The sequence below is a fragment of the Mandrillus leucophaeus genome, unplaced genomic scaffold (genome assembly GCF_000951045.1).
Source record: "Mandrillus leucophaeus isolate KB7577 unplaced genomic scaffold, Mleu.le_1.0 Scaffold86, whole genome shotgun sequence".
Classification (NCBI taxonomy): Eukaryota; Metazoa; Chordata; class Mammalia; order Primates; family Cercopithecidae; genus Mandrillus; species Mandrillus leucophaeus.
This window is the reverse complement of record NW_012109363.1, coordinates 2,234,400-2,246,596: the sequence shown is the minus strand read 5'-3', so window position 1 is coordinate 2,246,596 and position 12,197 is coordinate 2,234,400. Positions and strand designations below refer to the sequence as shown.

General features: G+C 44.4%; 1 protein-coding gene across 1 annotated transcript in view; it reads left to right on the top strand.

Annotated features, from left to right (window-relative positions):
- The window catches only part of TNFRSF10A (tumor necrosis factor receptor superfamily, member 10a), a 60,870-nt gene extending 51,464 nt beyond the window's left edge, over positions 1-9,406 (top strand). Inside the window, exons 8-10 of the mRNA XM_011968852.1 lie at positions 895-1,070; positions 3,145-3,217; positions 7,948-9,406. Coding sequence (XP_011824242.1) covers positions 895-1,070; positions 3,145-3,217; positions 7,948-8,267 — 569 coding nt within the window. The 3' untranslated portion in view covers positions 8,268-9,406. The remainder of the gene's footprint in view (positions 1-894; positions 1,071-3,144; positions 3,218-7,947) is intronic.
- The last annotated feature ends 2,791 nt before the right edge of the window (positions 9,407-12,197 follow it).

Below are 12,197 nucleotides of genomic sequence, written 5' to 3'. Positions count from 1 at the left end.
GCTGGGCGTCCCCTCATCTCCCAGCCAAGTCTGGGAAGGCAGGGCCAGTTCCTCCGTTGTTCAGGACCAGCCAGGCAGGGGGCAGTCAGCTCCTCAACTGGGTGACAAGAGTCGGGATGAGAAGTGGTCATGGGATTTATGTAGCTTTGTTCAGAGCAGAACACAAAGCAGAAAACAGCAATTTTCCATGTGTTTGTTTTTAGCCTACTTCCCTTATACTCCTCCTCCTGAAGGAGCTCCCAAGTTAGCAAGGCCTCACGTAGATCCCCAGGCCCGGGGTTTCTTGTCCAGTGTCCCAGCCCCCAGCCCACCCCTGCCCAACACTGCCCTCTAAGAAGGAGTGCTGCATGGGCCCTTCCTGGCCACTAAGGGAACTGCCTTCTCTTCTAGGTTGTGGAGGGAACCCCAAGTGCATGCACAGGGTAAGTTGATTTCTCCAGGAGCTGGGGCTGGCTCAGGAACTGCTTCTTGCCCACAGCGTGGCTACCCTGAGTCTCTGAAGTGGCCTGGACGCTGTGGATTGACTATGGGGGACACAGGCCATTTTGAGCATCATACAGGGTAGCAGGCCATGCTGCAGCCCTGTCCTTCCTACAGGCCGGGTGGCACCCTTACCCCACAGCCTGTACCCTGGGGATGGGGTAAGCCCCAGAGCCCAGCACCAGAGCCTGGCCCCAGCCTCAGGTCCTGGATGTGCTGAGCATGGACTTCCTGGAGTGACCTCATTGGGAGAGTGTGGTGGCAGCAGGTCCAGCTGTGCCCTGGGGACCCCGTGGGGAGCCCTGGGTGTGGGCTTCTGAGTTGGCTCTTTGCCTTCCTAAGGTATTTCTCTGGTGCTTGGGTCTCCTACGAGGGCCTGGGGCTGAGGACAATGCCTTTTTTTTTTTTTTTTTCTCTGGTGCTTGGGTCTCCTACGAGGGCCTGGGGCTGAGGACAATGCCCACAACATGATTCTGAACCATGGAGACTCGCTGTCCACTTTCATCTCTGAGCAGCAAATGGAAAGCCAGGAGCCGGCAGATTTGACAGGTGTCACTGTACAGTCTCCAGGGGAGGCACAGTGTCTGCTGGTGAGTGGGGGACAGGTCAGGCCCCTCCAAGTCCTTGTAGGCAGGGGATGAGGGCCGTGCCTCGGCTCTCCTGGTCAAGGGGGAAGTGGAGCCTGAGGGAGACAAGACTGCAGGGGACGGGGCTGCGTGGGGAAAAGCAGCCACCCTCACAAGGGGACAGCCACTCTTCCAGACGTCTGCTTCTTAGTCCCTGTCCTGTCCTTGCCATGTCCTCAGAAACTGGAGCTCCACAGGAATAGAGTGGGGGTCACAGGGTTTGTTGATGACTGAATAAAGCTGCACGGTCTCCACTGTGTGCTCCTAACAGAAGTTAGGGAGCCCTTGCTCCTAACAGCAGGGGTTTTAAATGTACTCTGAAATTATTATTGCATTAAATATATTTGGATATAAATCTCTGCCCAGATTTCTGAATATGGTTGTATGGAGGCTTCCAAGAAGAAGCACAATTTACAAGTCAGCGTGTAACAGTACTGTTTACTGTGCACACGCACATACATGCACATGCACACACATGCAGGTACACACACACGCATGTACACACACGCATGTACACACACACACACACACACATGCACACAGCCCCCCAGCATTGATTTGTACCAGTTCATGTATTTTGATTCAACATTGAAGGGCTTTTTCTTTTTTTGCTATTTAGGAAAACATTGTTTTAAATGAACATTTCTTTGTTTTGACTGTTTTTGCATAAGATCAGTGTCTTGTGTCTCAGAGTCTTTATGAGAAAGGTCTGCTCTCCTACTCATGCTTTTTCTCACATTCAGACGATAGATTCTTAATTTCTTCTTGCCCCTTTTTGTTCTAATATTTTCAGGTGTAGAAGCTTTAATTTTTAACCAGTGAAATCTGTAGATACATTTACCTTTTCATTGCTCATTACTGTAGACAGACCTTTCCCCAACACAAGATGAACTCCTCTAACTTCTTATGGAGATATTTTTTTCAAAGATGTGATTTTTTCATATGACTATAGACTCTAAATGGAACTTGTTTTGTGTTTCAGTGCAAAGCGAGGCACTCCCTGAATTGTTCTAGTCACTGTCTGGTTTTTCCAACCCCTTTGAGCCACTGATTCTCCTGTTTCCCTCTGCTTTGGGTCCCTCCTTAATCACAGGTTAAATGCTCATGTAGACAATGATCTCCTTCCACCTAGACTGTTCCATTTGGTTGCTTTCTTGCATTAGTACCCATTTATTCTAACCAAAAATGTAAAAAATAAAAATAAAAAAAGTAAAAAGAAAGCAAACATTAAAAAGGTCAATAATCTCTAATCTCTCCAGCTTGATAAGGTGCTTTGACGTGAAGAAATGGTTTATACATTTAAAGTGAGAAAATTTAAACTGTCAAAAGGTATTCAGTGAGGAAAGAGAGCATCTTCCACTTTGCAGTGCCCTGGGTGTTTTTCCTCAAGTAACTATGAGATACCATTTCTTGTGATTCTTTGTCCAAATCGATGCATCAGTATATGTGCATACAAAAGACATCATATTATTAACCAATGGTCCCCAACCTTTTGGCACCAGGGACCAGTTGTGTGGAAGACAGTTTTTCTATGGACTGGGAGGTGAAGATGGTTTTGGGATGATTCAAGCACATTACATTTATTGTGTACTTTATTTCTATTCTTACCGCATTATAATATGTAATGAAATAATTATACAACTTAGCATAATAGTGTCAGTGGGAGCCCTGAGCTTGTTTTCCTGCAACTAGGTGGATCTATCTGAGGGTGATGGGAGATAGTGACAGATCATCAGGCATAAGACCCTCATAAGGAGCGTGCATCCTAGATCCCTCACATGCACAGCTCACAACAGTGTTCGCTCTCCTGTAAGAATCTAATGTTGCTGCTGATCTGATGGAGTGGAGCTGAGGTGGTAATGCCAGCAGTGGGGAGTGACTGTGAGCTCTGTGGGACTAGAGGTTTTTCAGCATCTCCATGATGACCCAAGAGGGAAAGTGATGTGCTGCAGGTCTCAGGGCTGGCTGGTGGTCAGGGTCAGTACTAGACTGCAGGACCCCTGACTCAGACCAAGGCGTTCCCCACTGTGTGTTACAGGGACCAGCAGAACCTGAAAGGTCTCAGAGGAGAAGGCGGCTGGTTCCAGCAAATGGCGCTGACCCCACTGAGAGTAAGTGTTTTGCTCCTGGAGATGCAGCAGGAATGGAGGGAATAGGGACAGTGTCCTAAGTGGTGTCCCCATTGCTGAGAATGCTCTTCCAGAGCATTCCATGCCAGAAACGGGGTCCTGTGCTATAGACCATCAAGGCCCTAAACTGTCTTCTTCTGTCTCTTCTTCCCACTCATTCTTTCTGCACGCTATTAATGACACTAACCATTCTGTCTATCCCCTTCTCCACTTCCTCTCTTCTCCTTTGTTGTTCAGGACCTCCTGAGGAGCTGCACTGTCCTGCATGGCACAACTGACTTCAGTGGGCTAATAGTTCTTTATCTGTGCCTAAGCCCAATTTGCAGAGCTGTTGTATAAACTACATACTGATTCCAAAGACTTAATGAAAGAAAGAATGGAAAATATTTCACTCATTATTTGAGACCAGGGGTTGGGTCTAGGTCTTGGTGCTCACTGCACGGAAAGTCAATCACTGAGACAACTATTGACAAGGAAGAAGGCTTTAATTGGGTGCTGCAGCCAAGGAGATGGGAGCTCAGTCTCAAGTTCATGTCCCCAACTGACTAAAACTAGGGGTTTATATAGTAGGGATAAAATGTAACAATGTGTAAGAAAATAGGAACTAGGGAGGAGTAAAGAAGCAATCAAGATGAATGAGGGGTCCCGCATCCCATTGGATGTAGTGATCTGGTAAGTTTCAGTTCTTTGATACTTTGAGAGGCCTGACGATCATTTCCTGAAAAAGGAACTCAGATAAAACAAATGTAAGATTTGAGCTTTAAGAACAGAAGGGTCCATTTCTATGTTTATCAAAACAACAACAACAAAAAACTTTTGATGGAACTATTGGGTTGATTTCAGGTCTCCCTTTCTATTTGTCAATCCCACAGTCACAGGGAGTCTGGTCCTGGATCTTTCTGGCTGCTTCATGGTTGAGGAGGGGCATTGTGGGAAGCTTCATATCATGGGTGACCTTGTGGCCACCCAGGAATCAAAAGTTAATTTAATACTAGAAGATTGTGTTTCTTCTGAAACACAATCTCTCTCTCTGTCTTGGCCCCACTTCCACCAAAGACAAATTATAGCAGGACCAGTGTACCTGCAGAATAAGTTTAGTTCCATATATGTGGCCTGATTACCCACACAAAGTGCAACAAAAATTACTGTCCACATAGGCTCTCCTAAGTTGGCTTTGCTGGAACCTCTCACAAGGCCACTGCAATCAAAGCCCTGAGAAAATAACCATTTTCTCCAACTGCGTTCCATTGTAAAAGAAAACGTTATTAACCATATGCAAGCAAACACATTGCCATGAATTAATAGTCACAAATAATTTACACATTCTGGAGAAATTAGGCAGAGGGAGAAATATGCTTCAAATTCTGTTTACAAAAGTATACTCAATATACAAAAAGTTCTCCAGACTCTGGAAAACAAAACCAAAAGAATCAGCAATATTTCAAACCAATAAAAGCTGTAAAAATTGTTTCAGTCCTCCATTAGTTTACCCTACACAATCAACTCCTGCCCAGCTTCATGTTTGGTTAACAATCACAGTCTTTATTAACACATCAGTGTGTCTTTTATTTACTTACTTATTTCTGAGACAGAGTCTCGCTCTGTCACCCATGCTGGAGTGCTGTGGTGCAATCTCACCTCACTGCAACCTCCATCACCTGGATTCTAGGAATTCTCACGCCTCAGCTTCCTGAGTAGCTGGGACCACAGGTGTGCACCATCACACCTGGGTACTTTTTGTATTTCCAGTAGAGACAGGGTGTTGCCATGTTGACCAGGCTGGTCTCAAACTCCTGGCCTCAAGTGATGGACATTCGCCCGCCTTGGCCTCCCAAAGTGCTGGGATTGCAGACATGAGCCAATGTGCCTGGCCACACATTGGTCTTTCAGTTACTGCACTGAAAGTTTTCTCTGTAATCCAATGACAACAATTTTTAATTACATGAAAAATTTACTTAAAACATCCCATTTATATTTACTGAATTCTTTCATTTTTCAGTTTATCCAGATTGCTTCTGAAAATTGAAATATTAGACACCATCATTTAAAGTTAGTTATTTCTTTGTCAACCATTTTTTAAATAGCCAGTGAACATCAGGTGCTCACCTAAAAGCTTCAAAGTTAAATATATAGGCATTTTCACCAATAACTCAGAAGACTCAGCTGTTTTCATTAAACCAACAACATTAAATTAATCTTACTTACCAAAAGCTTGACTAAAAGGTCATTTTGTTTTGGTTGGGTTTATAGTCTTACAAGTTTTTGTGCCAAACTGTTATCTGAAAATATCTAGCAAAGACAAATATAAGCCCAGACAAAAATATATGCTGACGATTCTTAAGACACTTCTGTTTTTTTTATTACCGATAATTTTAAAGCCGACTTGTTTAGTAAGGATTTACTTAAGTCACATGAACTTGAAAATTGCTTGGACTTATTTACTTAATTTATGAGCACTCTTATAAGTCAATTTGGTAGATACAACATGTAACTTAATAATAAATGTACATACACATAAACACAGCTAGACCTATATACACACACACAAAGAACCAATAGCTTTTACCTTTGAACTCTCTCCATGAGAGCAATACAAACTCACCAATCTACAAACATGTTCACATGGTTGAACTTTGTTAGCCCCAATAGGTAATGCAGTGAAGGCTGTGAACTCAAATTTTAGGTAAAGCCGTTTCCATGGCAGTTTAAAGGCCAAACCTCCACAGACTCTAAACAGCATCACAGAGAACACCACCTAGAACCAACTAACCAGGCCCAACCCTGCTTAGAACAGCAGCACAAAAGCCTGAATACAGGAACTCCATCCCACTTTCTCATTCAGCAGCAAACTCCAGTTTCCAAACAATATTAGGGCTAAATACAAAAGAATACCAAGTTTACTGAATTCCAGTTTCCCATGACTCTAGCAAACACATACAAATAATTATCAAAACATAATCCAACTGCTGCAGCAACACACAAGCCCCAAAACTACCCAGATTGAAACAGGGTGCTTCCTCTCTCCATTGGTTAGGTTTGATCAACCTGCCAACAAAAATTCCTTTCAAATTTCTCATTGAGAGGAGCCAGTCGTGCTGCCTGGTACCCACAAAAGACACTCACTTGCCCCGACACAACACACAATTACCAACAAGCCCCCAAGAGTGTCCAGACTGAGAGGCAGAGTGCAGCCCTCTCAGTTCCAAAGACTGAACTTGGGCCTGTTCAACCTGCAAATGGAAATTCCTTTAAAAATTTCTCAAACTGAGAAGAGCAGATCCTGCTGTCTGAGCCTATAAAGGACAATCACGTATCTGGATACAAATGTCAAATTTCAAAGGCAGTTCTTCTGAGGTAATCAGGAATGTGGTTGGGGCCGGCTGCAGTGGGACCAGAGAGAGACTGAAACTCACCTCCAGCCAAATTAGTGCGGCAACTGCTTGGGAGGGCTTCTGAGACGCCTGGCCCATGGCAGCAGAACCATGAGCAACACTTTCCCAGCCAGGGAACCAGAATCTGTTACCAAAACCTCAGGGGTTTGGTCTAGGTCCCACTGCTCACTGCACAGAAAGCCAGTCACTGAGATGATGAGTATTGCCAAGAAAAAGGCTTTAATCAGGTGCTGCAGTGGAGAAGATGGGAGCTCAGTCTCAAATCCATCTCCCTGACTCACTAAAACTAAGGGTTTATATAGCAGGCAAGAAATGTAACAGTGTAAGAAAGTAGGAACTAGAATGGAGCAAGGAAACAAGAGAAATGAGAGGTCCCACATCCCATCATTGTCTGGATGTAGTGATCTGGTGAGTTTCAGTTCTTTGATACATTTTTGAGATGCCTGAAGGTCTTTCCTGAGGAAATACTTCAGATAAAACAAATGTAAGTTTCAAGTGGTTAAGGACCAGAAGGGTCAATTTCTATGTTTATCAAAAAAACCTTTCTATGGGACAATTGCGTGAGTTTCAGTTTTTGTATATTGGTTACATATTAAATTATATTTTACACATATTCAGTACCACACATTAAAATGAATGTCACTTTTTTCTTTTTTATGTTCTTTAAATGAGGCTGTTAGAAAACATAGCCTGGTATTCCTGGCCCTTTCTATCCCTGTGGATGGTGGTGTGCAGTGCTTTGCACACACATCTCATTTCATTTAATCCCTGGTAGTCCTGAGATCTGGGCAGGATTGCTCTGTCTTCAGGTTTGCTTCTTGGTCAGGGCCTGGTTGCCCCCACCTAGCTCTGCCCCAGCCTCGGTGGGGGGCAGAGGTCCCCTGCCCCAGACCTTGCACTTCCCACAGATGCAGAAGTGGCCGCCCTGGGACCTGCTCCCATGGCAAGCGCAGCCCAGGCAGCCTCCCTCCTCTGAGCTCCCGCTGCAGCCACTCTCTCTCCCTCCCTCGGGCTCTCACCCACTTTGCTTTCTGCCTCTGTAGGGTCCATCCATTCTCCCCAGGTGGGTTCTCAGCCCTCTCTGAGGGCAGATTCTCTGGTGACCTTGATGTCCGTCAGTGCCTTGGGGGCCACGGAGACCGGGCAGTGTGGGCGGGCTGTCTGTGAATGGGAGGTGGGTGGGCAATGGAGCAACAGGTTTGCCCATGCAAGGGGCTCTCCAGGTTCTCCTCTTGAGTTCTGGGCCTGATGTGGGAACCTCTGCCCCTTCTGAACTGAGTCCCAACTCACCAAGCTGTCTCTGTGGCTTTCTCCACCCAGCTATGATGCTGTTCTTTGACAACTTTGCAGACATCGTGCCCTTTAACTCCTGGGACCAGCTCATGAGGCAGCTGGACCTCACAAACAATGAGATCCACATGGTAAGAGCTGATACAGCAGGCCCAGGGGATGCCTTGTATGCAATGCTGATGAAATGGGTCAACAAAACTGGACAGGATGCCTCGATCAACACCCTGCTGGATGCCTTGGAGAGGATAGGAGAGAGACATGCAAAGGAGAGGATTCAGGACCTCCTGGTGGACTCTGGAAAATTCATCTACTTGGAAGATGGCACAGGCTCTGCCGTGTCCTTGGAGTGAAAGACTCTTTTTACCAGAAGTTTCCTTTTAGGTGTTAATAGTTTTTTTGTTTTTGTTTTGTTTTGTTTTGTTTACATGTATGTAAAATAAATACTTAGCTGGGTGTGGTGGCATGCCTGTAATCCCAGCACTTTGGGACGGTGAGGCGGGTGGATCACTTGAGCTCAGGAGTTCAAGACCAGCCTGACCAACATGGTGAAACGCCGTCTCTACAAAAAAATACAAAAATTAGCTGGGTGTGATGGTGCGTGCCAATATTCTCAGCTACTCAGGAGGCTGAGGCAGGAGAATCGCTTGAACCCATGAGGCAGTGAGCCGAGATTGCACCACTGCACTCCAGCCTGAGCGACAGAGCAAGACTTCATCTCAAGATAAAATAAACTTGAAAGAATTATTGCCCGACTGAGGCTCATATGCCAAAGAAAAATCTGGTTCTCTCCTGAGCTGGCCGGTCTGCTTGGGTCTCCATGTGTTTCCTTATCGTGGTGGTTAATTGTAGGTGCTAATGTGAATGGATTAAAGAACACTGGTAAGGCATTATTTCTGGGACATTATTTCTGGGCATGTCTTCGAGGGTGTTTCCAGAGGGGACTGGCGTGCAATCGGGTGGACTGAGTGGAAAAGACCCACCCCTAATGTTGGGGGGCACCATCCAATAGACTGGGGAGCCAGATAGAACAAAAAAAGAAAAGCATATCCATCTGATCTCCTGGAGCTGGGACACTCTTATTCTGCCTGTGGACATCAGACTCTAGGATTTCTAGCCCTTGGACTCCAGAGCTTACACAAGTGGCCCCCCGAGGATGTAAGGACTTTGACTTTGAACTAAGAATTACACCATTGGCTTCCCTGGGTCTTAGGTTTTTGGACTGGATTAAGCCCTGCTTCCAGCATTCCAGGGTCTCTGCTTTGAAGATGGCCTGTTGTGGAACTTCTCAGTCTCCATTATGAGATGCATTAATTCCTCCAATAAGTCCCATTTCATATAGAGTCATTTGCTCCACAACAACATTTCAGTCAAGGGAACAGCATATAAGATGGTGACTATCCAGTAAGCTAAGGTTAATTTATTAATTATTTAATTTATTTACCGTGAGTTCAAGTCACAATTGAAGTACATGTACCTTTGGAGATTTGGACTTTTGTATATAAAAATACTATTTTTTTGGCAGGGGTAGGGGGGAGCTCGCATCTTTTTTTTTTTTTTTTTTTTTTTTTTTTTTTTTTTTGAGACGGAGTCTCGCTGTGCTCCAGGCTGGAGTGCAGTGGCGTGATCTCGGCTCACTGCAAGCTCCGCCTCCCGGGGTTCACGCCATTCTCCCGCCTCAGCCTCCCAAGTAGCTGGGACTACAGGCGCCCGCCACCACGCCCGGCTAGTTTTTTGTATTTTTAGTAGAGACGGGGTTTCACCATGTTAGCCAGGATAGTCTCGATCTCCTGACCTCGTGATCCACCCGCCTCGGCCTCCCAAAGTGCTGGGATTACAGGCTTGAGCCACCGCGCCCGGCCAAGGGAGCTCGCATCTTAAACAAATGTGTTATTTGGTGCCTATGCAAAGATTTGGCTAAAAGGAAAAAAAGAATTGCTTCCGTAAATCAAGCATTTTCTTAGAAAAATGGGAGCCCACCTAAATGTTTTTCAAGCTCACGTGATCCGAGGTAATCTTTAGTATATGAAAAGCTAGTTTAAGTTTCTTGGTTTAATTAAAACAGACAATTCTTCAGAGTTGTCAACATTATATACAGTTCACACATACAACTTCTACCCGGATTTACTAATCAAAACACTTATATGTCTTTAAGATCATAAAACTGTAAATTCAACTGGAGAACAAAATGTACAAGGAAAAGATAAATTTCTTGATGTATATGAAACACAAGAATGAAAAAAAGGATTGAAAAGAGTCATATATTTTCAATGTATGGTTCTTTGTATTTTGTTTGTGTGTTTTTTATATGTTATGTGTTTGTTTGTTTTGTGTTTTTTATGTGTTATGTGATGTTTGTATTTTTTTTTGTTTCTTTTTTTTTTTTTTTGAGACAGTCTTGCTCTGTCGCCCAGGCTGGAGTGCAGTGGTGTGATCTCAGCTCACTGCAAGCTCCGCCTCCCAGGTTCATGCCATTCTCCTGCCTCAATCTTCCAAGTAGCTGGGTCTATAGGCACCCGCCACCACGCCCGCCTAATTTTTTGTATTTTTAGTAGAGACGGGGGTTCACAGTGTTAACCAGGATAGTCTCAATCTCCTGACCTCGTGATCTGCCTGTCTCGGCCTCCCAAAGTGTTGGGATTACAGGTGTGAGCCACCGCGCAAGGCCATTTCTTGTGTCTTTTTTGGTATGGTTTTTATAAGGTGTCTACTTTTAAGTATTTTTATATTTAATTTTTGGTAACTTAAAAATCTTAGTTATATTAACCTAAGTTAAATGAAGGTTATTTGTATTAGTCTGTTTTCTGTTGCTATCACTGAATACCTCAGAGTAGGGAGTGGGTAATTTATAAAGAAGATCAATTTATGTATTATGGTTCTTGGGGCTAGGAAGTCCAAGGGCAAAGGGCCAAACCTAGGGAGGGCCTTCTTGCTGATGGACTCTGATATGGTTTAGATCTGTGGCCCCACCAAAGTCTCATGTTGAATTGTAGTCCCCAGTGTTGGAGGTGGGGCCTGGTGGAGGTGATTGGATCACGAGGGCAGATTTCTCATAAACGTTTTAACACCATTCCTCTTGGTACTGTCCTCCTGACAGTGAGTGAGTTCTCATGAGATCTGATTGTCAAAAAATCTGTGGCACCTCCCCATTCTCTCTTCTCCTGCTCTGGCCATGTGAAGTGCTGTCTCTCCCTTTGCCTTCTGCCGTGATTGTAACTTTCCTGAGGCTTCCCTATTTGCCAAGCAGATGCCAGCATCGTGCTTCCCGTACAGCTTGTGGACCTGTGAGCCAAATAAACCTCTTCCTCTTTATAAATCACCCAGTGTCTGGTATTAATTTATAGCAATGCAAGAACAAACTAATACAAAGTCTCTCTGCAGAGTTCCAAGTTGGTTCAGGACATTATAGGGTGAGGGGACACACTGAGAGGCAAACAGGCTTTTATCACAGAGTCACTGTATTAGTTTTGTTTTGCATTGCTATGAAGAAATCCCTGAGCCTGAGTAATTTATAAAGAAAATAAGTTAATTAGCTCACACTTCTGCAAGCTGTACAGGAAGCATGGCGGCTTCTGCTTCCAGGAGGCCTCAGGAAGCCTCCAATCATGGCAGAAGGCAAAGGGGGAGTGAGCTGTCTCCCATGACCAGAGCAGGAGGTAGAGAGAGAGGGGAAGGTGTCACACACCTATAAACAACCAGATCTCAGGACAACTCACTCAGTATCAGGAGAACAGCACCAAGCAATGGTGGTTGATCATTCATAAGAAACCTCCCATGAGCCAATCACCTCCCACCAGGCCCTACCTCCAACACCTGGGATTACAATTCAACATGAGATTTGGTGGGGACACAGATCCAAACCGTATCATGCACAAATTATAATTACTCCACACTCATGATAACCCATTAATCTCTGGAGGATTAATCTGTTCATGAAGGCAGGGCCCTCATGATGAAATCATATCTTAAAGCCCCTACCTCTTAATACTATTATATTGGGGATTTAGTTTTAATACGATTTTCAGAGCAGAAAAACATTCAAACCATAGCAATACATATTGAATATCTACATATAGCTACATCATTTTGAACTAAGATATTAATATGATACGGAAACATTTATTGCTGAACACAAATTTAGAACTTACTTTGGCTACCTATTACAGAAGAACAAAAGATACTTGGGCCTATTAAACCTTTCCTCTGCCATTTCCTGTCCTGTGTCATAGGACAATTTTTCCAATTACCCTAGGAATCATGTTTCTAGAAATTATGAAATCATA